At 44.3% G+C, this 25,582-nt stretch overlaps 1 protein-coding gene across 1 annotated transcript in view; it reads right to left on the bottom strand.

Annotated features, from left to right (window-relative positions):
* The window catches only part of PFDN1 (prefoldin subunit 1), a 55,712-nt gene extending 34,346 nt beyond the window's left edge, over positions 1 to 21,366 (bottom strand). The window contains exons 1-2 of the mRNA XM_075009741.1: positions 21,250 to 21,366; positions 19,305 to 19,471 (exon numbers count right to left, since the gene is read on the bottom strand). Coding sequence (XP_074865842.1) covers positions 19,305 to 19,471; positions 21,250 to 21,282 — 200 coding nt within the window. The 5' untranslated portion in view covers positions 21,283 to 21,366. The remainder of the gene's footprint in view (positions 1 to 19,304; positions 19,472 to 21,249) is intronic.
* Between the last annotated feature and the right edge of the window lie 4,216 nt (positions 21,367 to 25,582).

Below are 25,582 nucleotides of genomic sequence, written 5' to 3'. Positions count from 1 at the left end.
CCCAGGCTGCCAGGTAACCCTCATGACCATGACACCCAGTAATTAGGAGAGGGAGATGGACATGGGAGGGGAAGAATGGGGTGGTGGGAGGGGGAGGGGAGAGGACAGGAGTGAGTGATAGGCCGGGAAGGTCAGTGCATCATCATATAGTAACCATTCAAATTTAACGAACTTTTGGCATTAACAGACATCCCTTCCCCCCATTAGTCTGTTAAATCGAGGGTTTACCGTAACAGCGTTATTACCACAAGCAAAAAGAGAAAACACTGCAGAGAATCTTTCAAAAACTCCCCCGATTCCTGTTTTCCTCCCAGTAACCCTCTGCTAATTCCCAAGGAGATATGTTGTTTCTTTCAGTCAGGGTGGAGACTCTGCATTCCCCTTGGCAACCCAGCTGATGGTCTCTTTCAGACAGTTCCCCCCACTTCCAGATGGGAAATTTCTAGCATATAATCTTTCCATCATGTAAACCTCTACAAATCATTTTATGTCCCTTCCACTCCAACATGGTCTTCAGGATCCAACAATTCATCAGTAACAATATAAACACTATCATCTGCAGGTCCTGCTGTGTCACTCTCACTTACTAGCAAACACACCCACATATTGACATTTACACTGAACATTTAATTCCATAACCCACAGTTTGTTTGTGCCAGGATCTACTATTCGATTTGCACATCAACATTACATCTTAAAATATTTCAGCTGTTGCTGGATGAGGTTATGGGGGATAATTGTTCACCACAAATCAATGCAGAGTGCACATTTTACAGCAAACATGTTATTATGGGTGGACTCTGGTGATATCTAGAGGCAAGTTAGCCTAACGCTCTCCATTATAATCCTGATTTCAGTGGCTTTTAACTTTGCCAGTCTTTAACCTTTCAGGATGAAATTTTTCATGCCCGAAGCAGAATTTTATTTTAAATTCAGTAGAAATTATTCTAGCTATTTCTGGGAATGAGATAAACACCATCTGAGCCCCAACCTGGATTATTCTATTTACTTCCTAAAATCCACAAACCTAGAAACCCAGGACGCCCTATTATTTCATGTATTGGCACCGGACTATCCAGTTACAGTGACTCCCTCCTCAAATCCTATGCCACCAACACTCCCAGCTATCTACGAGATACCACTGACTTTCTGAGGAAATTACAAAACATTAGAAAAGTTCCTGACAATACCATCCTTGCCACCATGGATGTAGAGGCTCTGTACACTAATATTCCACACGAAGAGGGACAAATAGGTAATTCTGCCAATCTCAAAAATTTACCAGCTATAGTTCCCCCCCAGGAACCTGAAATCTGGCAGATGGATTATCCTGGTATCAAAGAGGTGCCCTTTGTCGTCCAAATGACACCCCATCCACGTTAGGTCAAACTATAAACCTCTAAAAGCTACCTAGCACATGCTCAGCAGAGCTCGTTTGTGGTTTGTGGCAGTTGGAAAAAAGGCACAAAAGGACACTAGAAGCTCCTCAACAAAGCAGTGCCTGACAGGACATACTGCACAGCCCCAAGATGGCCCATGCTCTGTTCCACAGTCCCACATACCCCACAGTGACATACGGGATACACCTAGAATCACAGCATCAACTACTTCAGCCCCCTGCCTAAAGCAGGATCAACTCTAACTAAAACATCCCAGACAGAACTTTGGCCATCTTATCTACCTCTCCCCCTAGCTTAGTGTCATTCGCAAATTTCCTGAGGGTGCAATCCATCCCCTCATCCAGGTCATTAATAAAAATGTTAAAGAACATCAGCCCTAGAACCAATCCCTGGGACACTCCACTTGAAACTGACCGCTAACCAGATATAGAGCCACTGATCACTACCGGTTGGGCCCAACCATCTAGCCAGCTTTCTATCCATCTTACAGTCCATGTATCCAACCCATACTTCCTTTAACTTATGGGCAAGAACGTTGTGGGAGACTGTATCAAAAGCTTTGCTAAAGTCAAGGTATATCACATCCACTGACTTCCCCATGTCCACTGAGTCAGTTACCTCATCATAGAAGCTAATCAGATTGGTCAAGCATGCCTTGCCCTTGGTGATTCCATGTTGACTACTCTTGACTACTTTCTCCTCTTCCAAGCGCTCCAAAATGCATTCCTTGAGGATCCTCTCCATGAGTTTTCCACAGACTGTGAGGTACGGCTGACCGGTCTATAGTTCCCTGGATTGTCCTTCTTGCCTTTTTTAAATATGGGCACTACATTTGCCTTTTTCCAATCATCCAGGACCTCTCCCAATCTCCAAGAGTTTTCAGAGATAATAGCCAGTCTCTGCAATTACATCTGCCAATTCCCTCAGTATCCTTGGATGCATTAAATTCAGACCCATGAACTTGTGGTCATCTAGCTTTTCTAAATAGTTCTTAATCTGTTCTTTCCCCACCGAGGGCTGCCCACCTCCTTCCTATACTGCATTGCCTAGTGCCGTAGTCTGGGAGCTGACCTTGTCCGCAGAGACTGAGGCAAATAAATAAATAAATAAACAAATAAATAAGCATTTAGTAACTTCAGCCTTTCCCACATCATTTGTCACCAGATTACCTCCCTCATCCAGTACAGCCCCACACCGTCCCTGATAACCCTCACTGTTAACATGCCTGTAGAAACCCTTCTTGTTGCCCTTCACATTCCTTGCTAGGTGCAGTTCCAACTGTGCTTCCACTTTCCTGATTACTCCCCAGCATTCTCCAACCATATATTTATATTCCTCCTCAGTCACCTTTCCAAGTTTCCACTTATTATATGCATCTCTTTTGAGTTTCAGCTCACCAAGGATTTCCCTGGTAAGCGAAGCTGGTTGCCTACCATATTTGCTTTTCCTACCGTGCATTGGGACGGTCTGTTCCTGGGCCTTCAGTAAGACTTTTGAAAATACTGCCAGTTCTGCTGAACTCCTTTCCCCTTCATATTAGTTTCCCAGGGGGTCCTGCCCATCAGTTCTCTCAGGGAGAGAAAGTCCACTCTTCTGAAATCAAAGGTCTGTATTTTACTGCTCACCTTTCTTCCTTTTGTCAGAATCCTGAAATCCACCATCTCATGATCGCTGCAGCCCAGGTTGCCACCCTCTTCTACGTCGCCCACTAGTTCTTCCCTGTTTGCAAGCAGCAGGTCAAGCTGCGCCTGGGCTCTGGTCAGTTCCTTCAGCACTTGCCTGTGATAACTTCCTGGTACATTCTCCAAAAAGTTCTTGGATTGTCTGTGTGCTGCTGTATTGGTCTCTCAATAAATCTCTGAGTGATTAAAGTCTCCCATGAGAACCAGTGCCTGTGATCTGGAAGTTTCTCTTAGTTGTCTAAAAAAATCCTTGTCTACCTCATCTACCTGATCTGGTGGTCTCTAGCAGACATCAACCACATCACCACCCCTGTTGCTTACGCCTCTAAGCTTAACCCAAAGACTCTCAACTGGCTCTTCTTCCTCCATGTACTGAAGCTCTGAGCAATCATACTGCTCTCTCACATACATCGCAATTCTTCCTTCTCTCCTCTGCCCATCCTTCCTCAACAGTTTGCACCCTTCCACAACACCGCGCCAGTTATTTGAGTCATCCCACCAAGTCTCTGTTATTCCAATCACTTCATACTACTTTGACTGTGCCAGGGCCTCTAATTCTTCCTGTTTGTTTCCCAGGCTGTTTGAATTTGTGTACAAACAGCTTAGATAGATGGCTGATTGGCCTACATCTCCTTTCAAACCAAGGGTCTTCCTCTGTTGTTCCTTCTTCCTTCCCCATTTACCTCAGGGCTTTTGTCACCATCCCCTGACAAACCTAGTTTAAAGCCTGACAAAGGCTCACATCCCCCTGTCTGATCTGACTTGTTTTTTTTCCTCTTTTGATACCTACTACTGATAATGGGCCATTTCCACCTTGCTGAATAGACCTTCTCAGCTCTGGCTCTCCCTCTTACTGGGACCCCACTCTTTAAATACCCTTCTGAAACCACGCCCCTCACTCATGCATCTGATGAAGCGGGTCTTTGCCCACAAAAGCTTACGCTCCAAAATATCTGATGAATCTGATGAAGTGAGTCTGGGCTCACGAAAGCTCATGCTCAAAACTTTTCTGTTAGTCTATAAGGTGCCACAGGACCCTTCATTGCTGTTACAGATCCAGACTAACACGGTTACCCCTCCAATCCAAAATATCTGTTAGTCTATAAGGTGCCACAAGACTTCTTGTTGCTCTCGAAGCTACAGACTAACACGGCTCCCTCTCTGATACTAGTTTAAAGTCCTCCTCACTGAGTTCACCTAGCACCATATGGCATCCCTACCCACAGTGCATTGCTCCCACTATCAATGGGGGACAGCTCCCAATGTAAACATGATGTGTCAACAGGTGGGGCAAGCAAGAACATGCACTGGTGACTTTGCTTTTGCCAATTTTCTGTATGTCGACATTAGTTGTACACATAACCCTAGTCTCAGCTCTTCCACGGAATGGTGTTAGTTCTTTACACTTTACAGCCCTTATTGGTCAGCAAAGCTTCATACCCCTACCTTAGGAAGTAAGCAGATAACACTGTTCCATTTTACATATGGGGGTATAACACAAAAATCACCTGTGTCAGACTAGGAATATAACCAAGAGACTACTCTGATTTACTGCAGCATTACCTCACTGCCTATGAGCCTCTCCCAAGCCCACAAACCAGCTGCTCCCTTTTCTTTCCTTAGCATATCCCTACAACAGTGGCTATACAGGGAACAATGTGAGACTGAGTACACTGGAGCATAGTAAAAGGGTCATAACAAGGCCTAGAACATGGCCCCACATCTCTAGCAGGGTAGACCCAAAGTTGCTTGCACATGGCCTCGCCGTCTTTCTGAATCAACATGCCACACTGTATTTGACTGTGCTGTCTAACCACTAGTTCACAGACTACACCCCACAGACAGGAACAGAACCCAAAGTTTTCAACATTCCTCTGCCGTCCAGCAAACTTGCATAGGTAATCAGAAAAGCACACATCATATGCCTGTAGTGGGTGGTCCACCAACAGGACAATAGCCTAAACGCTATTACTAGTTACTCCTAAAACTGAAGGAGCAAAGGTCTGTGCGATGGATCTAGAGGTGCTGTATTCCAACCTGACCACTGATTCATGCAGGAAGACAACATGGTTCCATAAATGGGAGTTTTGGTTATTCAATTCACTTAAAGTCTAAAAGTTACAAAAATAAAACGTGTTAAAAGAACGGTAAGACTACAAAGGAAAAGTTGGGAAAAGCCAGAGTTAACGCTCTTAACTCAGTTCCCTTTTGTATGCACAGCCTGAATGTTCTGCCTAAAATGCTGTTCCTGATGTGTAATGCTGTAGGCCAAGGTTTTATGCAATCAGACCAAGCAATGTGAAAAGTTCGGTTAAGCCCAGTCATGCCCTTGTCTATTTAAAGATGCTTTTTTCATGTGGAACTCATGCTGCCATTCAAGCTTTGAGAGTAACCCGGCACAGGATTAGTGCATGTTAAGTACTGTTCAAAGCCAATGGAAGAGGTTTCCATCTTGACTGGAACAAAAGTGGTCTGTTTAAGTTCACAGCCACTCAGAACAGATCCCTTCTCTACATATGCCCACTTAAATGCTAATAATAATTTGCCTGTGTACTTCACAGCAGATACTAGTTATACACCCAGCAAGCTGCAGTTTTAATTCCCTAATTATCTCACTGAGAAATATCTACTAGCCATAAACTCAAATACAAGATGAAAAATATGTAATTCATCATTGTATGTGTTTTAAACACTATTTTATACAAGCTCCCTTTCATATTCAGAGCTTTCATATTTTATCACTCTTTTTGAATGTCTCATTAAGCCGTTTATTGGCTGGTGCATTTGAGACACCTCATCTCAAGCAGATTAGATGGCAAGTTGTTCCTATGTTTGCTGCTATGAGATAACAGGCAGTTAATAATCAGAAAGCTAGACTCAACTCTATTTTTCCGCAGTTAGCAAATATTTTGGAGAAAAAAGTCATACAATATATAAATCTCCCCTTAAAGGCTAACAACTTTAGCCAAAGAACCTTCTCAGCATTTCTCTGCACTTGTTAATACAAATCAGATTTTTAATTTTACTACTGTATCTATAGAAGGAATTAGATTCTTCTGTGCACCAAGTTTAATGAGCATTTGGCAGTTTTAACGTAAGACATGGAGGGTCAATAACATACACATTGTGCAGCAATATCTGTGCCACCTATGTTTGATGGAGAAACGGATTAACTACAAGGGAAGTGCTCCAATTTTACTCTTATAGGAACAACAGAGAAATGGTGTATATTAACATTTATAAGTGATAAAGCTATTGATCTTAAAGGACTAACAGAGAGGAACAGAAAATGCAGAACTATTTACAATTTCAAACCTATGTCAGGAACAAGCACACCTGCCCTATCTGATGAGGGAATGTTATTAATCTTACACCTGTACCATGTTTACTTTAGCTTTATTTTGGATCCGTCAACAGTTCCAGTATATTAGATTACTTCATACAGAAATAGTATCACAGCTTCCCAACTGCAGTTTCTGCATTGCTAGACACTTAACTAGATGGTAGATTTATACCATTGTTCATACTTAGTTTCTTAAAAATAATAAGTAATGGTTCACCTCTAAATTGGTGATGAAGATAGTATGAGCAAAAATAATGCTACGGTAGTTACCGTCAACTTCTAAAAGGCCACCGGGCATCATTTTCGAAGGCTAGATCAAGTTTTACTGAAATTCTGACTAATTTGCACTTTATTGTGATGGGGTAATATTAACCCCCACGCTAACTCAGCAAGACACAGTGAACTGCTAGGGACCCACTTCACCATATCCCACTACAGCTGCAGTTAGAGACAAGTAATGAAAGGGCAGCTCAAAGGGAAGAAAGAGAGCTCAGTTACTGGCTGATCAGGAAGGAAAGCAGACCTGGCATGTTCTTTGCACCTGGAGGAAAGGACCCATCTTGCACTCCTTCAGGGACTGTGAAGTGTCAGAGCCCTCAGAAAGATGGGAGGCCTGCCCTAGGCGTAGTATCTTTGTTTCTGGCTGTTCTGGTTTTGATTATAAAAGGCTATTGACCCAGGTTGGGCTGTCTGGAAGGTGCCCGAGACTGTGGCAGGGAACCAGTATGGGGAAATGGCTTCAACACTTTCTTTCACCCTGTAGTTTTTCTTAAACCCTCAAGAGCACATGGTCACACCTTCTTTTCATAGTAAGCTACCTGAGCAAACAGAAGAAGATAAATCTGTATCAGAAGTGAAATAAAATCATTTCAAATACCATTTATTAAAAAGGGGAATATAGCCAATGTCTGGAATCACTCCACCCTAAGCAATCGCTAATCACTTATCTAATTTCCTGTTTAACAAACAATTACAAACAAAAATAATTATTAGCTGGTTAAGCAGAGAAAATGCAACAAACTTATGTCTAACAATGTGCTAGCAACATACTTCAGATAGATTATGCAACATCATTTGATATAGGCTTACAAAACCATATGCTACCGAGGCTGGAAACCTGCTTCCCCGCCTCCTGTTTGGCACAGGATAGATTTGATAATATAAACAAAGGAATTCATGATGAGCTGTCAGCCAGGTTAGTGCTGCACCTGACTTGGACAGTGTGAGGATGGGATTATTAGCTTTCCACACCATTTCTAAGGCACGGCTATCATGTATCCTATCTAACAACAGTAGGATCCGTTTCACAGAAGTTTGCATAATCTTCCAAAAACAGCTGTCTGACTACATCAATTCATATAGCAGAAGAGCTTCTTGAAATTAAAATCTAACAGAGGCAGAAAAAAAGAAAGACAGCAAAAACTAATAGGAATGCCTTCTCTTCAGCATCTAAAAATAGAATTCTCTCCTAAAAAGTGTTTCCTATGAATTTAAATACAATAAACACTCTTGATGGAAAGAGAATGAATTTGAGAGCGTAAAGTAAGTACTTCTATTCCACTGCCCATTTAGGGAGCCCAACACCTACCAAGGTCTTCCAAAAATCATAACAGAGCTCATTTGAAAGGTAAGCCTGTTCCTTATACTTATAAAAACAAGTTAATGTCTCATTTGTTGTGCATCTTCCGGAAAGATGCACAAAGCTGAAAGTGACAACGGGAGGCATAAGGAAAGCTATTCAAAAGACCACAAGTAACTAAACCCTGGCTTTTTACTTGCAGATTCCAGAATGCCCCTACGTTACTTAAGAGTTTGCTTTTATGTATCACAGAAATTGCTTTTGTGATATGAACAGAAAATCAATATCAGGGCAAGCAATGAGAGGAAGTAATACTGTACAATTTATCACAGACACATGAATAAATATAATGAAATGTCCTTTTGACTCTAGAATGATAACCAGCACACTGATACATAAGATGTGTTTAATCAAAAGATGAAAATACACAGCACTAAAACAATTACACTCTAAGTACTCAGTAACGAAAAACCAAACCTCCTAGGGCAAGCATGTGCTCAGGAACATCTAAAAAACAAGACTAAGTACTTCCTCCATAGTCAACAATGAAACTCCATCCCAGGGAATAATCACGCAGATGACCACTGAGGAAGAAGAAACTGATTCACAAACACGGAGTAAAAAACCAGCTATTTTTTACAGGATGACATTCCCTAGACATCCGGCAAATCTGCATCCCCCAGGAACTCTAGGATGCACAGAAAAAAAGACTTCGGAGCTTAGGCATTCTGTCTGGCACGTGTATATTCCAACCAAAGTGATATTTTCAGATCAGAACTAAAATGCCAATGAGGAAGAGACATACACATTGATACTGGTGCATTTTCTCAATGTTGCCAAATGGCCAATGATGTCCAGTCACTTGACTGATGTATTTCTGCATCTGTGATGGTGTTTAATCCCTTTAATGGAGAACTCAGATTTGTGACTAAGAAAACAATCAACTCAAGAACCGTTTGTATAAAAAACCTGGTGTAGTGCTCTTTCTTCTAGAAAACGTGAGGCCTTCCTTAGGTTCCAGGCCTTTTGTGCAAATGACACAGGTGGGAAATTTATAGTTTTCATAACAGAAGTTGGATGAACGTTTTAGTTATGGAATATTAAAGTGATAACTTAGATGGTTCCAGGACAAAAGGAGATAAGCAAAAACATTCCCCATGTTCCTGTTTTAAATACCCTGAGAAACCACCTATGACACAGTGGACCAAATACAGCTAACGACCTGCAGCAGGAACACTGCAAAGTCAGAGTTTAAAACAAAAGCTCACCCAACACTTTGTGCTTGTTTAACCATGTATCTTAGAAACTTCTCTGGGCATTACTGCAGCAGCCCACATCAGGCGAACTACATTTGATGATAAGCTGCAGATGGGTGAGATCCAATGCTTTTCTACAGCACTTGTGATAATCAGCTAGAAACACGAATTTATCTTCACAAAACCCCTATGATATACAAATGTGGTATTATCCCCATTTCACAGATGGGGAGCAAGAGCACATCAAGATTCTGGTAAAAAGTAGCAACTAATTTTGAATCCCCAGTCTAATGTTTGGGTGCTTAGCTTTATACAGTGCACACATCAAGCCACAGCTCCCACTGACTTCAATGCAGTTGAGAGCATTCAGGTCTTCTACAAGTCAAACCCCAGAGCTCAAGTTGGGTACCCAGAAATTGAGAAACAAACACTGAGTGACCCTGTGTGAGAAGTTTGATTTAAGTGACTTGTGTCTCGTCATACAGGAAACTTTGTGGCACAGGAAGGAATGGACTTTCTCCTCTGAAGGATATTTAATTGCCTTAACCATTAGATTCTCCTTTCTATTTCTGCAGTCTCCTGCCTTATACACAATACACCTTCCAATGTGTGCAGTAAAGGAAACAGAAGTCTTACACACTACCATCTGCCTTACCACCAAACCATGATACATCCCTAGAGCAGGTCTGCCCTTTGCATGGTTTGTGCTGGGCATTTAAGGAAAAAACAACAAACGATCATGTACCATGATGCTTATGCACAAGAGGGTCCAATTATGGTCAGCTTGGCAACCTTAATTCTAACTTTACTCAGCTTTTTAGTGCCTGACTTTATAACCTTCATGTTCTCTGACTTTAAGGTTTTGTTTTGGGGATGTGGGAGGGGAGGAAGGTCTGGTATTCATAAAATCTTGGTATCTACAAGTCAGTTACACTCACAAAAGTCTATGTTAAAGCTGCAAAGTCAAGCACTCAGAAGTTAGGACAGAAAAGTATTATAGTTTCTACTTAACAATGGCAAGCAGCAGTTTGCCATTTGGAAAGCACAAGCAACTTCAGCATCATTTTGTTGTTGCTGAACATAAGCTTTACACACACACACACACACACACACACACACACTTTGGCAAGAGACACTATAAGACTGGGATATTTTCTAAGCAGCAGCAACATACACTATACAGCACTTCACCACTTCCCCCTACATAGCACTGATTCTTTATATTAAATCAAAAATACCTATAGAAGAAGAAAATCTAGCACTACTCAAAGCTCCCTATGCTGAAGAGAGGCAGGGTCGCATGCTGCACATCAACTGCAATGGAGAAAACCCAGGTTTGGGAATGACAAATTAACTTTCACACTATGATGATGCAGACAAGGCACCTCTGAGAGAATGTACCCAAGTTCAAGGCAGGGGCGAGTAAAGACCACAATACTCATTCATGTATCGTTCATGAAGTGAAAGATTAAATTGTTTGCCTCTGGGGCAGCATGTATTTCACCCAGATATAATCACATAAATGTGGTTTTAAAGCGTTATGGTTGCACAGTGACCTGACACAGGACTATCCACCTAACTGCAATTCTGTTCCAGTGCCTGTACTGCTGCTCAGACTTTCCCAAGCAGACCCATTAAGTTAATAAGACTCAGATCAGTTCAGAAATATGTGGGCAGCAGTGAAACTGATAAAAATCATGTTCATTACATGCTGCAGCTTGGGAAAGCTACCAGCAATAGAAGCAGTAGGCACTGGCTTCGTTCCAAGAAGTGGAGGAAGTAGAGAAGAGTAGTAGACACAAATGGCCAAGAGTCTAAGCTCCCATTCTCTTCCAGACATGAGATGGAAGAATTTCAAAAGTAGTAGGCCCTACAGATCAGTTGCTATATCCAAGAGTATCCCTGTCGGAGAGCCCGGTACATGTTAGTGAGGGGACAGGCTTATCTTCACAGTTGTAGAAAATGGGTATCCTGTTTTATATCAGAGAGGTAGCTGTGTTAGTCTGTATCTTTGAGAACAACAAGAAGTGCTGTGGCACCTAAGGTGCCATAGGACTTCTGTTGTTTTATGACTTTTCAATCACACCATGAACAGCACTGGAAGTAGAAACATGCTCAGGGAAATGGATTAGATTATCTAAAAAGGGCTTCTGCACCTCTCAATTCTAACATGTTTTCATTTGTGTACTTAAACACACAAACGATTTTGATAGTGATTTTTGAAGTGTATTAGTTGTCATGCAGACAGAACATTTCATGGGCACAGTCTTGAAGATTAAGGTGTAGAAGATACTGAATTTGTTTATTCTCATATCAGACAGTTCCTCGGGCATACATCTTCTGAGAAAATGTCAGAGGAGTAAAACTGAAGACACAATCTTTAAAACTAAATATCAACACATGACAAAAATACCAGTTTTGGCATCCCACAGTAACAAGAACTGCCGTGAACCCTATATTGTGTCTGGTGTAAATAAATACTTTCCCTTACAACTCTGACGGGATCTATTAATTATCTGCATGTTAGAAGTATGTAAAAGGAAAGATCTTAAGTATTCAGACAGAGAATTCTGCCGTTTAAACTTTCATCATAGTTCTCAAAGCAACATGATGATGTCAGTTCACAAATAGCTTAAGTAGCAAAACTAAAAGTTGGTGGTGGTTGTATCAGACTACACAACAAGTCTTTCTAAAGAATATGAAGTAACATAACTAAAATGTACTTGGCAAGATGCCACGAGGCTGGGATACCTCATGAGCAATGGAAACTTACAGTATACAGCAATTCATCACCGCCTACTATGTGGCACTGACTTTCCTTCAGTTACATCAAAAATAGCCATAGTAGAAGTAAATCTAGCACTACTCAGCTCCCAATGCTGGAGAGAGGTGGGGCTGCACACTACACATCACTTGCAACCAAGAAATCCAAGGTTCAGAAAGGACAAACTGGCTTTCACATTATGAAGCTGCAGAGAGGGCACCTCAAAAGACAGTGTTCTCGAGCTCAGGGCAGGGGAAAGTACCTAAAAGATTAAAACTTCTAGGGTACATGTGTTTCACACAGGTATAACCGAGATCTCCCATAGTGGTTGCCATCTAGAATAAGATGCTTTTCAATTTCTAAGGTACATGCAAACATTGAAATATTTTTCTGGGAAAAAAGTCAAAATATTGTTCTGGGAGTGAGCTGGGGTTTGAATTTATTAAGCTCAGCATAAGAAATGAAACATCAGCCTACATCCAATAATCTGGCCATTCACACAAGTAGTCACAGTGCTCCAGTGACATTAAAGTCCAATGCTGACTGTGAATCCCAACCCGCTCCGAGGGATGAGACGAAAGCGCATCCCTGACCCTGAGTTACAGTTTGTTCACATCTACTTTGATAAAAAAAGTACTAAAAATAACTCACCACTTGCTGCTGGACAGCAATATTCTAACCAGTGCTGAAGAAACCATAATGTGAATCCACACCGCTCACAAACTGCCTTTTAACGTCTAACCTACATAAGAACATAAGAATGGCCATACTGGGTCAGACCAAAGGTCCATCCAGCCCAGTATCCCGTCTGCCGACAGTGGCCAATGCCAGGTGCCCCAGAGAAGGAGAACAGAAGACAATGATCAAGTGATTTATCTCCCACCATCCATCTCCTGCCCTTGTACTGAAGGCTAGGGCACCATACTTTACCCCTGGCTAATAGCCATTTATGGACCTAACCTGCAAAAATTTATCGAGCTCTTTTTTAAACCCTAATAGAGTCCTGGCCTTCACAGCCTCCTCCGGCAAGGAGTTCCACAGGTTGACTGTGCGCTGTGTGAAGAAAATTTCCTTTTATTAGTTTTGAACCTACTACCCATCAATTTCATTTGGTGTCCCCTAGTTCTTGTATTATGGGAAAAGGTAAATAATTTTTCTATATTCACTTTCTCCACACCATTCATGATTTTATATACCTCTATCATATCGCCTCTCAATCGCCTCTTTTCCAGACTGAAAAGTCCCAGTCTCTCTAGCCTCTCCCCATATGGGACCCGTTCCAAACCCCTAATCATCTTAGTTGCCCTTTTCTGAACCTTTTCTAATGCCAACATATCTTTTTTGAGGTGAGGAGACCACATCTGCATGCAGTACTCAAGATGTGGGCGTACCATAGTTTTATATAGGGGAAGTATGATATCTTTTGTCTTATTATCTATCCCTTTTTTAATAATTCCTAACATCCTATTTGCTTTACTAACTGCCGCTGCACACTGCATGGATGTCTTCAGAGAACTATCCACTATAACTCCAAGATCCCTTTCCTGATCTGTCGTAGCTAAATTTGACCCCATCATGTTGTACGTGTAATTTGGGCTATTTTTTCCAATGTGCATTACCTTACACTTACCCACATTAAATTTCATTTGCCGTTTTGTTGCCCAATCACTCAGTTTGCTGAGATCTTTTTGTAGTTCTTCACAATCCCTTTTGGTTTTGACTGTCCTGAACAACTTGGTGTCATCTGCAAACTTTGCCACCTCACTGCTTACCTCATTTTCTAGATCATTGATGAACAAGTTGAACAGGATCGGTCCCAGGACTTACCCCTGGGGAACACCACTAGTTACCCCACTCCATTATAAAAATTTACCATTTATTCCAACCCTTTGTTTTCTGTCTTTTATCCAATTCCCGATCCATGAAAGGATCTTTCCTCCTATCCCATAACCGCCTAATTTACATAAAAGCCTTTGGTGTGGGACCGTGTCAAAGGCTTTCTGGAAATCCAGGTATATTATGTCCACTGGGTGCCCCTTGTCCGCATGTTTATTAACCCCTTCAAAGAATTCTAATAGATTAGTTAGACACGACTTCCCTCTGCAGAAACCATGCTGACTTTTGCACAACAATTCGTGCTCCTCCACGTGCCTTGCAATTTTATTCTTTACTATTTTCACCTCTTTCACTAACTTGCTTAGACAATGAAGTCAGCAAAAGACAAATCTCTAATGTTACCTGACATTTCCTAGCACAAAAAGCCAGAACTGACTATTGTGATAATCTCTCCATCACAACACAGGCCACAGGATTTCCCTGAATTAATTCCTGTTTCAATTAAAACACGTATTTTAGAAAGACATCCAATCTTCATGTAAAAGTTCCTGTGAAGGGAAACCCACTACAAACCTAATAAGCTGCTCAATGTTTGATTACCCATATCATTCAAAATCTGCACCTTATTCTTAGACTAAACTTACCCAGTTGCCAGCATCCTGCCAGTCTTCAGACCATAATCATCCCCTGTTACTCTGGTAGGTAACTTTCTCTGTCTGCCTCCTGCTAAGTCTCCCAGGAGAACTCACCATAGATCAAGGGTAGGCAAGATATGCATCCAGTTCTCCAAACCTTCAGAGCTGACCTGACACCATCCTGCAGCCCTGCAGGATCATCAGGCAAGTTCCCTGCCTGCCACACCTCTACACACTGCTCCAAGCGGCTGGCTTCTGGTGCGACGTGCATCTCCATGCAGTGTGAGCCCTTTGGGGGAGCGAGGTCTCTGTACGCTGCCCCCACCTCAGCACAACGTCACAGTTCCCTTTCGTCAGAAACCAGTTACTAGGAGCTGCCTGGACCATGCCTGCAATGCAGGCCAAGGGGCATGTGGTGCAGAGACGCACATGGCTGTGAGTGCAGCAGGCAGGGAGCTTGCCCTAGGGTCCCTCTGAGCTGCTGGTTGGGAGCTGCCTAGGACAAGCGCCTCCTGGACAGAACCTGCACCTGGCACCTCATGCCATCCCTCCCCAACAGGTCATAACCTGTACCCACTCCTGCACCAGTTCCCCACATCACAACTCCTTCCCAGACTCTGCATCCTCCTCCCACACCTCTCCTCCCAGTCAGAATCCTCTCCTGCACCCATATCCCCTCCCAGACCAAGCACCCCCTCCTGCACCCCAATCCCCTGCACCAGGTCCCACTCCTCTCCTGCCTTAGGTCACAACCCAAACCTCTGTATTGGCTCCTGCAACCCTAACCCCGGTCACAAGTACTTTACCCCAATCCCTGGCACCAAGGTCCTTTATGAACCCAACCTCCATTCCAGACCCCATATTAATATCATAGAAGAGCACAGTCCTTGACCACTTACAAATTCCTGGACTGGCCCTCCACCCCGCTATAGATATTCATCAGATATTCCTGGCTCACATCCAAGAAGCTGAAGGGATGAAATGTAATGCCTTGACATGGCTCAAACCAAATCCAGACAATTGTAATAGCCAACTATTTCTCCGCTTCCAAAACCTTCAGCAGCGTGTTCATACACAATTCAATCGTCTCCAGGTTATTCCCCATCTACATGAATCTGCAGAAACAATACAGATGGAACACAATACCCAGCGCTAACATAACTCTCACAACTAACCAACAGTACCATTTCCCAGCTTTCTCGGCAACTAGAAAGTGCACGTAAGCTAACAATGTCTGGCTAAAGCTGAAATCAAGCTAGACTAAGGCCTGGTCTGCACCAGGGAACAAAGACAATCCCAGGTACACAATTCGAGCAATGCCATTAGCGTAGCTAGAATCAATGTATCAGAATTAACTTTCTGCCCTTGTGCAGATCAGGGCCCTTTGGGCTCGTGTCAATGCCCCTAACTCCACATGATAGTGTGGACTACCAGGGGCGATGGCCAAGCCCAGAGAGATCAATTTTGCTGTGTCTTCATACATGTGGCAAAATCAAACTCTAGAAGATTGATCATGGCACGGTGATCTCCGTAAGTATAGACAGTCTGAGGTGTTACTAGCAGAGAGAAGGAATCACTCAGAGAAACCTGCCTCCTCCGTAACATCACCACCTACAGAGGGTATTTGTCATCACCCCAAGTTAAGTTAGTGCACAGCTTGCAACCTGTTTGCATCCCTCTCTCCTACTGGATGCCTAACTACAGACTTCTTAACACAAGCAGCCAGAAAATAGCAGCTCTTTCTATTAGACACAGACCTGGCCACAGCCTCGTGACCTCCAGACTTGATTACTGCAATTCATAGCTAAGAATGAAGCAGACCACGCTCCAACTTGCACTTAACACAGCAGCAGCGCTAAGCTCATCTGGTTAAACAACAATCAGTCACAGTGAACACATCTCTTGACTGACAGGCAGCAGAAAGCTATAAATCCCCATAAGACTTCACTTCTTCTTACATCCAACAACTGCACAATTAAGACAGATGGAAGAAATACAATTACTTCCCTTAGGCCAGATCTACACTATACCTTAAAGTCAATCATAGATACACAATTCAAATTGACGTTATCTAAGATTGGCTTAACTGGCCGACCTCCCTTATTCCTCATGAGAATGAGGAATACAGAGGTCAACTCCCAACCCCTGATAGTTTGATTTCTCACACCTCCACTAGGCGCACAAAATCAAGCATGCAAGAGTGACCCAGTTAGGGTCAATCTCCCAGTACAGAGATACCCTAAGGAACAGGTGCCAAGCAGATTAAAACACCAGTCTCTATCCCAACTCACAAGAACAGAGATTCAGTACAAAACTGGAGAAGTTCTTGACAGGTGTAACAGCAGACAGAATAAATAAATTAAAAACAAAATCTCACTATAGTGGTCTCAGATTTTCCTATTTCAGAACAGGGTTGTTTTTTTGGTTTTTTTTTTAAAAACAGGTGCCACCTTAAGGAGTTTGAGTATAAGAACTGCCTGTGTGTGGAGTGATGTTATTGAACCTAAAGATATTGAAAAGGCCAACCAGTCCACCACTCTGCAAATCCCTTCTGCTGAGGTCTTCCTCAAATCACCACCCCAAGTTCAGTTAGTGAGTTCATGAGTGTAACAATACTCACAGTGAAGTAATGTGCAAAAACTGAATCAGGATGATTCTATCTAAAAACATGAGACTGAGCTAAAGGAGCAGGCCCACTACTTCTGAGGCAGCAGCTGACTCAAACAAGGAGCAGCAACCAGAGAAAAGAGCAAGTCACTAGCAGGAGAGCTATTCAAGGTGTTAGCAGGTTCCAAGACAACGCAAGTGGTTCCTAGTGGAATGAGCTATCAGTCAGTGATCAACCATCCAACCCTAACTAAAAACTACCTTCCATTTTACGTGCCTCTACTATAGTGTTAAAATTCCTAGAACTAATGAAGCATAAACAACAAGGAGCCCAGTGGCACCTTACAAACAGATTTATTTGGGCATAATAATGTTTCAATTGCTGAATGTAGATTTTGGGTGCCAGGTTTGTTGCTGGCCTGTGATATCCACGAGGTCAGACTAGAGGGCCTGGAAGGTAGTTCTAGAATTAAAAACTCTATAGCTTTGATATGCCTACAGGCTGCATCATTCACTTCTCTGCCCCACTGGTAGGGAGTAATATTAATTTTTCTTTGAAGGGGACAGTAAATAATACCCTAGTATACCACCCAAAAGAATTCACTTCAGCTGCACAAATAAGAGACAGTACATAGAAAATATTGGACTCCCAGAAAGGAGACACAGAACACTCCTTCTGGGGGCCCAGTTTGTCAGTACTACCTGATACACTATATGACAGAAAAACCTTAGTACTTCAAAACATTTATCCAGTAAGAAAGTGCTAATAAAGATTATTTCACATAGCCTTTTACAAGACAGTATCATAAGTACAATAGGAAAGTGTCATTAGGTTTCCATCAAAACACATACTAGTTTTGGTTTGAGCTATGGTTCTTTTGAAGACAGTCCGATGTATAAAGGTTACATTTTCCTCCTTTTCTAGTGTTGTTTTAGAATTAACATATGTCAAAATGTACCACCTGGACAAACAAACAACTTTCTGGCACCAATTTCACTTCATTTGAGTGACTGAAGATTCTAGAGAACACTTTTTTTTAGAACTTAAGTCATTTCCATTCCTTTGGACAGCCATAGCCCCCGAATCAATGCATTAAATTATTAGAAGCCATAAAATTTTTAGAGTTAAAGACATATTCCATGAGATGCTGTTAAAGTTGGACACTCTCACTATAAATCCTCACAAATCTACACTTTGTCATCAGCATTCATGAGAAATCCAAGCTCTGCTGATGAAATCTATAAACTTCCATGAAATCCCAAATGTGATTGTAGTCCATGTGAGAAACCAACAAACACATATATATGCAATCACTCACTGAAATAAATTGTTATGCCAGAAACTGGCAAGTCGTAAACATTGTACCTACAAGGTTGATCCTGGGAAATACAGTGCAGTAAATCCCACTTACTGAATATATGCTAAAATTATAATTAAAAATGGGATTATAAAGCATCTAAACAAACACACAATGATACAAAAAAGCCAGAATGCCACTTATTTGTATGAAAAGCAATGAGAGAGCATCTGTCCCCTACTGGAGACCCTATATGCTGCTCCAGGAGATACCAGAGCCCTGCAGATGGCCAGGGTGAATTTTCCCCATGTAGGGTCATGATAATAACTGCCACCTCTGGACTCTGCACTCACTCATAACCACAGAATTATTATAAGGGGGGAAAACTAAATTATATAGCCCTGAAAGATATGTTTTGAAGGACAAGAGTAGAGAAATAGCAGCTTAACTGTATATAGAAAGCAGCTAATAGACAGTGTCTAGAATCAGAACTGTCAGCAAGTGATATGTAAACTGTGCAATGTATTTGCACATCTTTTGCAAAGAGTTTTGTCAGGAGAGACTTTTCTGACATTCAGACGGTCCACATGGGGCCAAATGTCAGAAAAAAAAAACCCTGTGTCGAGACAATCCTTTTTCCTTGAGGCGTACAGGGATGTTGCCAGAACACTCCCAACCAGCAGATCTCTTCCAAGAGATCTGCAGTCTGGACACATGCTCTGTCAAAAGAAGTTTGGTTGACAGAAGCCTGCAGTCCAGACATGGCCATATTTATGAGCCCAATGCTACGTCACTGACTATGGAAAGACATGTCTAATCTACACGCAATTAATTACAGCATGTTTTATTAGGAGGGTGGAACAATGGGGCCTTAATCTCTTCCATCAGTAAAGAAGTTACTTACATTCTCCCAACACCTTCATACATGCGTGTCTCATCCACCAGAGTCATAATCTCTGTGTCAGTGAGGTGTGCATGCTTTTTTGTCCTGTTTAATTGCTCAATTTGTATATCTGCCAGCTTCACCTTTTGCTGTGTGTCAAGAACCTTGGCTTGCAGTTCCGTAAAAGCCTGGTGAAAAAAGTAGGCAAGTTAGTCGTTTAGTAACGCTGACCTGGAACATCCTGACGTTTGCACAGGGAATGAAAGTGCATATGCAGCACTTCATTAAGCAAATTCCCCCCCACAGCAACTTCGAAGTATTCAAAATTTTGAGAACTGGACTGCAGGCATCTGTCAGCCAAACTTCTTTTGACAGAGCACGTTTCCAGGCTGCACATCTCTTGGAAGATGTTGAGAAGTAAAATTTTGAGGAGTAAAGGGACTTTGAAGTACTGGCAGGTGAGCCACGTCTAGACTGGAGCCAGCACTCTGAAGTTGCTGGGGGGGGGGGGGCGGAATTTGCTTAATGAAGTGCTACATATGCACCGCAGCACTTCATTAATAAACTCCTAACACCTTACTTACCATCCTTCCTTCAAAGTAAGGAGGTAGTGTAGACAAGCCCCAGGAGTGCCAAGTAGCACTTTGGGGCAGGGGCAGCTGTTTTAATTTTGGCTCAGAAAACAACCCCAAAAGCTCAGCAATGGCTACTCATTCAGGAACAGTCTCAGAGAGGAGCCGTATTAGCCTGTAGCTTCACAAAAAAAAAAAACACAAGCAGTCCTGTAGCACTTTAAAGACTAACCATTGTGTCTATTAGCTTTCATTTCACGAAGTAGGCCTTACCTATGAAAGCTAATAAAGAAAACTCTTAATCTTTAAGGTGCAACAGCACTGCTTGTTTTCTGTAACTCAGGAATCAGAGAGGTAGCCGTGTTAGTCTGTATCCACAAAAATAATAAGTTCTGGGGCACTTTATGGACTAACAGATTTTCTGGAGCATAAGCTTTCGTGGGCAAACACCTGCTTTGTCACATACATCCTTGTCGTTGCTCATGAAAGCCTATACTCCAAAAAATCTGTTAGCCCATAAGGTGCCTGAGGAGATCTCAGGTATCAGAGAGTTAGCTGTGTTAGTCTGTAGCTTTGAGGACAACAAGAAGTTTTGTGGCACGTTTTCAACTCACAGATATTTTGAAGCATTAGCTTTCGTGGGGAAAGACCCGCTTCATCAGATGCGTGAGTAGAGCTCCCCATTAGACGCTGACAATGGCTCACATCCCCCTGTCTGATCTGACTTGTTTTTTCCTCTTTTGATACCTACTACTGATAATGGGCCATTTCCACCTTGCTGAATAGACCTTCTCAGCTCCGGCCTCCCTCTTACTGGGACCCCCCTCTTTAAATACCCCTCTGAAACCCCCCCCCCACTCATGCATCTGACGAAGTGGGTCTTTGCCCACGAACGCTGACGCTCCAAAATACCTGTTAGTCTCCAAGGTGCCCCAGGACTGCTTGGCGCTCTCGAGGAGTTCTCGTCGTGTCTGTACCTCGGGAAGTGCCTCTCCCACACGGGAGGGCCCCAGGAAGTCCAACCGTGGCCCCGCTCCTGGGCCAGGCTCTCAGGTGAGGCCCCACCCGCCAGCGAGGCGCACGCGTCTGTTGGACGGTGAACAGCCAGGCCCTTCCCTGCGGGCGCAGGGGGCTGCTCCCCGATGCCCGGCCGCCGCCGCCGCTGGGTCCTGGGGCTCAGCGCCCCCCTCCGCCGCGCCCACCCCCGTCCGGGGCCTCCCTGCGCTCGCGGGGGGAGGGCCGGGGCCCCCGTCTGTCCCGGGGCCCTGGGGGGGGGTCTCAGCTGCGCACGCGCGAACCCGGCTCGGACCAGCCCCGGGACACCCAGCCAGGGCTGCGGCCCGGCCTCTCCTGCAGCCGCCCCCCGCAGCACGACCGACGGGCCCGGCCGGTACCTTCTTCAGCTCCAGGTCCACGGGCGCCGCCATCTTGCCGGCCTCTGCGCGTGCGCGTGCATGAACCTGCCGCTGCTACGGGGCGCGTGCGCGGTGAGGGCAGTGGGTCAGCGCCCGCCTACCCCGGGGGCAACAGTGAGCGCGGGCACACTCACTAGCAACCCCTCGGGGGGGCAGCCCTGCACGTACACACACACACACACACCCTCGGGGGGGGGGCAGCCCTGCACGCACGCACGCACACACACACACACACTAACAACCGCTCGGGGGGCAGCCCTGCACGTACACACACACACACAGTCCCTCGGGGGTAGCCCTGCACGTACGTACACACACAAACACACACACACACACTAACAACCCGGGGGGTAGCCCTGCACACACACACACACACACACACACTAACAACCCGGGGGGTAGCCCTGCATGTACACACACACACAACCCCTCGGGGGGCAGCCCTGCACGTGTACACACACACACACACACACACTAACAACCGCGGGGGGGTAGCCCTGCATGTGTACACACACAAACAACCCCGGGGGGAGCACTGCATGTACACAGACACACACACTAACAACCCCGGGGGGAGCACTGCATGTACACACACACACACACACACACACACACACACACACACACACACAACCCCAGGGGGGTAGCTCTGCACGTACACACACACACACTAACAACCCCTCGGGGGCAGCCCTGCACACACACACATATATACATAACCCTGGGGGGAGCCCTTCAGGTTCACACACACACATAACCCCCAGGGGTAGCCTTGCACGTACAGACACACACTAACAACCCTGGGGGGGAGCCCTGCACGTACACACACAAACACACATGCACACTAACAACCCCGGGGGGATCCCTGCCCATGCACACTAACAAACCGCTGGGGGATGCTCTGCACACACACACACACACACACTAACAACCCCTGGGGGGCAGCCCTGCATATACACAGGCACGCACACACACATCCACTAACAGCCCCCTGGGGGCAGCTCCACATACACACTTGAACAACCACCTGGAAGGGCAGCCTTGCCTGTGCACACTAACAAACCCGTGGGGGATGCTCTGCGCACACACACACAAAAGCAACCCCTGGGGGCAGCCCTACTGACCAGCAACCCATGGAGACTCTAAAACAATCCCAGGGGGTTGTCACACCTACCAGCCAGCCCCTGCCCCCTTTGGAATGCTAACAACCAGAATTGCACTGCATCAGGGATACCACCCAGGTCCACCTCCTGCCATTTGAGCTAAAGGAGAATCACCAGTAGCTGTCCGCAATAAGGGGCCTCTGACACAGAGCTGGGCTGTTCTGATGTCATCCCATAGAAGTGGTGCCCCTATGTGCTAGCCAAGCCATGGCAGAACTGCAATGGCTGGAAGTCTGCACGGTTGCAAGAGGTCCATCAAGCAACCAAATAAAATGTAAAGGATAGCTCATCACACTGTATGCATGAAGATGTATCCTATAGTTTTAGGTCAGCCAACCAGGGACTAGAAACGTGGTCATGTGACTTCATAAGTCGTTATTAATTAGCATTATTACACCACAGGTGTGCTTGGCATTTCACCAGCTACTGGAAGATAAGGCCCTTGCCAGAAGAGCTGGACTTTCAACAAATTGTTCCTGTTCCTGTGAAAGTCAAAAGAAGCATTGTCATTGACGTCAGTGAGAGTAAGATCTGGCTTAATTACTCTGGCAGATTTCACAAGGAATGATGGGAGAGGTGAAACAAAGGGGAAGGAGAAGTTGCTCTTGAGAGAGTGTTGTTGACGAGGCATTCAGATCAGTTCATTCATGTCTGCTGTTTTAATTCCCCCTTGGAGTTACCATGTCATTTCATTTCCCATCGTCTGAGCCACAAGTGTGGCTACATAAGATCCCAGAACACGTGTAGTGATCAAATGCAGTTGAGGAAGTTGGATTTTATTTGAATGGTTTGTGATGCTACTTCATATCTATTAGTTAATGGTGGTGTAGTGCTTTGAACATGTAAAACATCATAGAGTTAATCTTTAGAGGTGCTAAAACCCTGTGACTTCCATTGACTTTAATGGAAACATTAGCCGATACCTGATCCATCCAGGTTCTTCTACTGCAAGCAAGAGAAGATATACACCTTCCCTAGTGCACTCGGTCATTTGTGCAATACTACATCGCCAGGTGAAACTTATTCCTGACTAGCCACTGACTAACTTCTTCAGTCTGATTCCCTGAAGGTGGTGTGCAAGGAAAAAAGCTATGCAAAATAGCTCCTCTGGGCTGAACGCTGGAGCTGCTTTGTTTGAATGCTGTTAATAACTTTGGTTTTGTTTTTATGGTGGCCAGGTGAGGTCACCTCTAGAAAAATATTTAGAGCAAGAATGTGAATTAATACTGACAAACTTATGAGGATGCTCCTAGCCAGAATGCTAGTGCTGGATTTGATGTGTGTTTTAAGCAACCCACCCTTTCACATGCCTTAATGCAAGCATCTGGTATTGGTTGGGATGATCTAAAGCTGTGTAAGAGACGCGGGGCAGTATGACATGTGAATGTGTGCTGTTTGGCTCATTACTCACTAGGGAGACTGAGGGTAAGCAGCCAGTCCCAGAGGGGAGATCCCTGTGGCCAGAAGGCTATGTGCAACCAGGGCAACAGGTCCAAAAGTAATAACTATAGCTAACAACAGGGGCAGACTGCTGATAATTAATAATACCTTGCAGTTGTACAGGGCCTTTCATCCAGACAGATACTGACGTGCTTTACAAATAACCCTTTAGGCATGGAGGTAAGTGCCCCCTTTCCCCTCCCACCCGTTGATGGGTCTGACTGCAGTGAGCTGTAAGCTGTCCCCCTGCAACTGCCAAGCCCACCTACAGCCTTCCCAACAATTTTGCTGCCTTTGTAAGGTGCCTATGCCTGTTTCTGTATTCTCCATCAACATTAGCTGCATGTCTCTCAGCTGCACGACACAGCTCCTGTTGGCTTCAGTGCTTCCTGGGGAGGAAAGGAAAACTTGAGCTGAATAGCAGGAAAAAAATTCTTGGCAGCAAATTCTATAATATTGTGGCTGAGTTTCCCAAGGGAAGCCATAGAAACCCCATCGCCTGAGTCATGAGCAATTTATAACTGGACTGGACAAAAGACTAAAGAATGCACAGTGAGGAACAATTCAGTCCTAGCTCCAGGGTGTCTACTCGGTGACCTATGGGTTTTTTCCATCTCTGATGGCCACAGTCAATGAAAAGCTCTGTGTGGCAAAGAGGACTGAAGAAAGCACCAGCACCCTCGCTGGGTTGGCAGCTGAAAGCCCTACAGCTGGCACACGATGGGTTACCCATCAGTAGAAGTGCCAGTCACAGGTTACAGCTTCAAAGCCCATTTCCAGATGAGATGGAGTGATGAAGATTTACCTCTGTCCGAAGTCAGTGTCTGGTCCCACTCTTGAAAGCAAAGGGCATAACTCCAGTGGGAGCAAGATTTAGCCCTTACTACTAATGACAATCCACTCAATGTGTGATGTCAACTAGAAGGCCAACAGAACATGGAACTCCATCAGTAGGAGGCAGAACCGAGACTCACTCCCACCACCTGTCCCATTCTATCTCAGGCTGTGTCTAGACTCACCCGGAAGGTCAACAGCTGATGTGCAATTTTAGGTACACCAGTTGTGTACCTGCAATCGACTTTTCAGCTGTCGACTTCCATGCCTGTCTTCATAGCAGAAGATCTACAGCAGTGCTCCTCCCGTCGACCTTCCTTAATCCTCATGGCTCACAAGGAGTTCCAGGGTTGGCCTTGAGCCGTCAATCTTCCATGGTCAGTGTAGCTGGAGCCTTAGAATTGTTTGGCTCTGGGTTTCCAGGAGACTATGAATTTAAGCAGCCAATTAACCCTTGCTTCCCCAGCCTGGGACCCTCTTTTTGTCTATTCCCACCACGTACCAAACTGGTTAGACCTCTGCAGTCTGCTAGGTAGACCCTACTACGGAGCAATTCATAGCTCTCAGAGTTATTGTTTCAGGCTCCCTTCAGACTCAGGCAAACAGCTCTGTATAAATTACACTGTGTTCACAATTGAAGGTTTTGTCGGCAGCCAAAAGGGCTAGAGACTTAAATTTTTATCAGTGAAGGCCAAGATCTCACAGCACAAGATGGTAGACACCACAATCATTCAGCAGCTCCGTCATCCTGGTTCAGCCTTTGATATCTGCAAGAGATGATGATGAGCTTCTGTTACCGCCCTTAGAGCCTCTTCCACACTCTCATTACATACAGCAATCTCTCATGGGCCCATTGGTGCTTAATTCCCACCACT

Source organism: Carettochelys insculpta, chromosome 15, assembly GCF_033958435.1.
Source record: "Carettochelys insculpta isolate YL-2023 chromosome 15, ASM3395843v1, whole genome shotgun sequence".
In the NCBI taxonomy this organism is placed as follows: Eukaryota; Metazoa; Chordata; order Testudines; family Carettochelyidae; genus Carettochelys; species Carettochelys insculpta.
The sequence above is the reverse complement of the archived record's forward strand: the minus strand, read 5'-3'. Positions and strand labels throughout refer to the sequence as shown.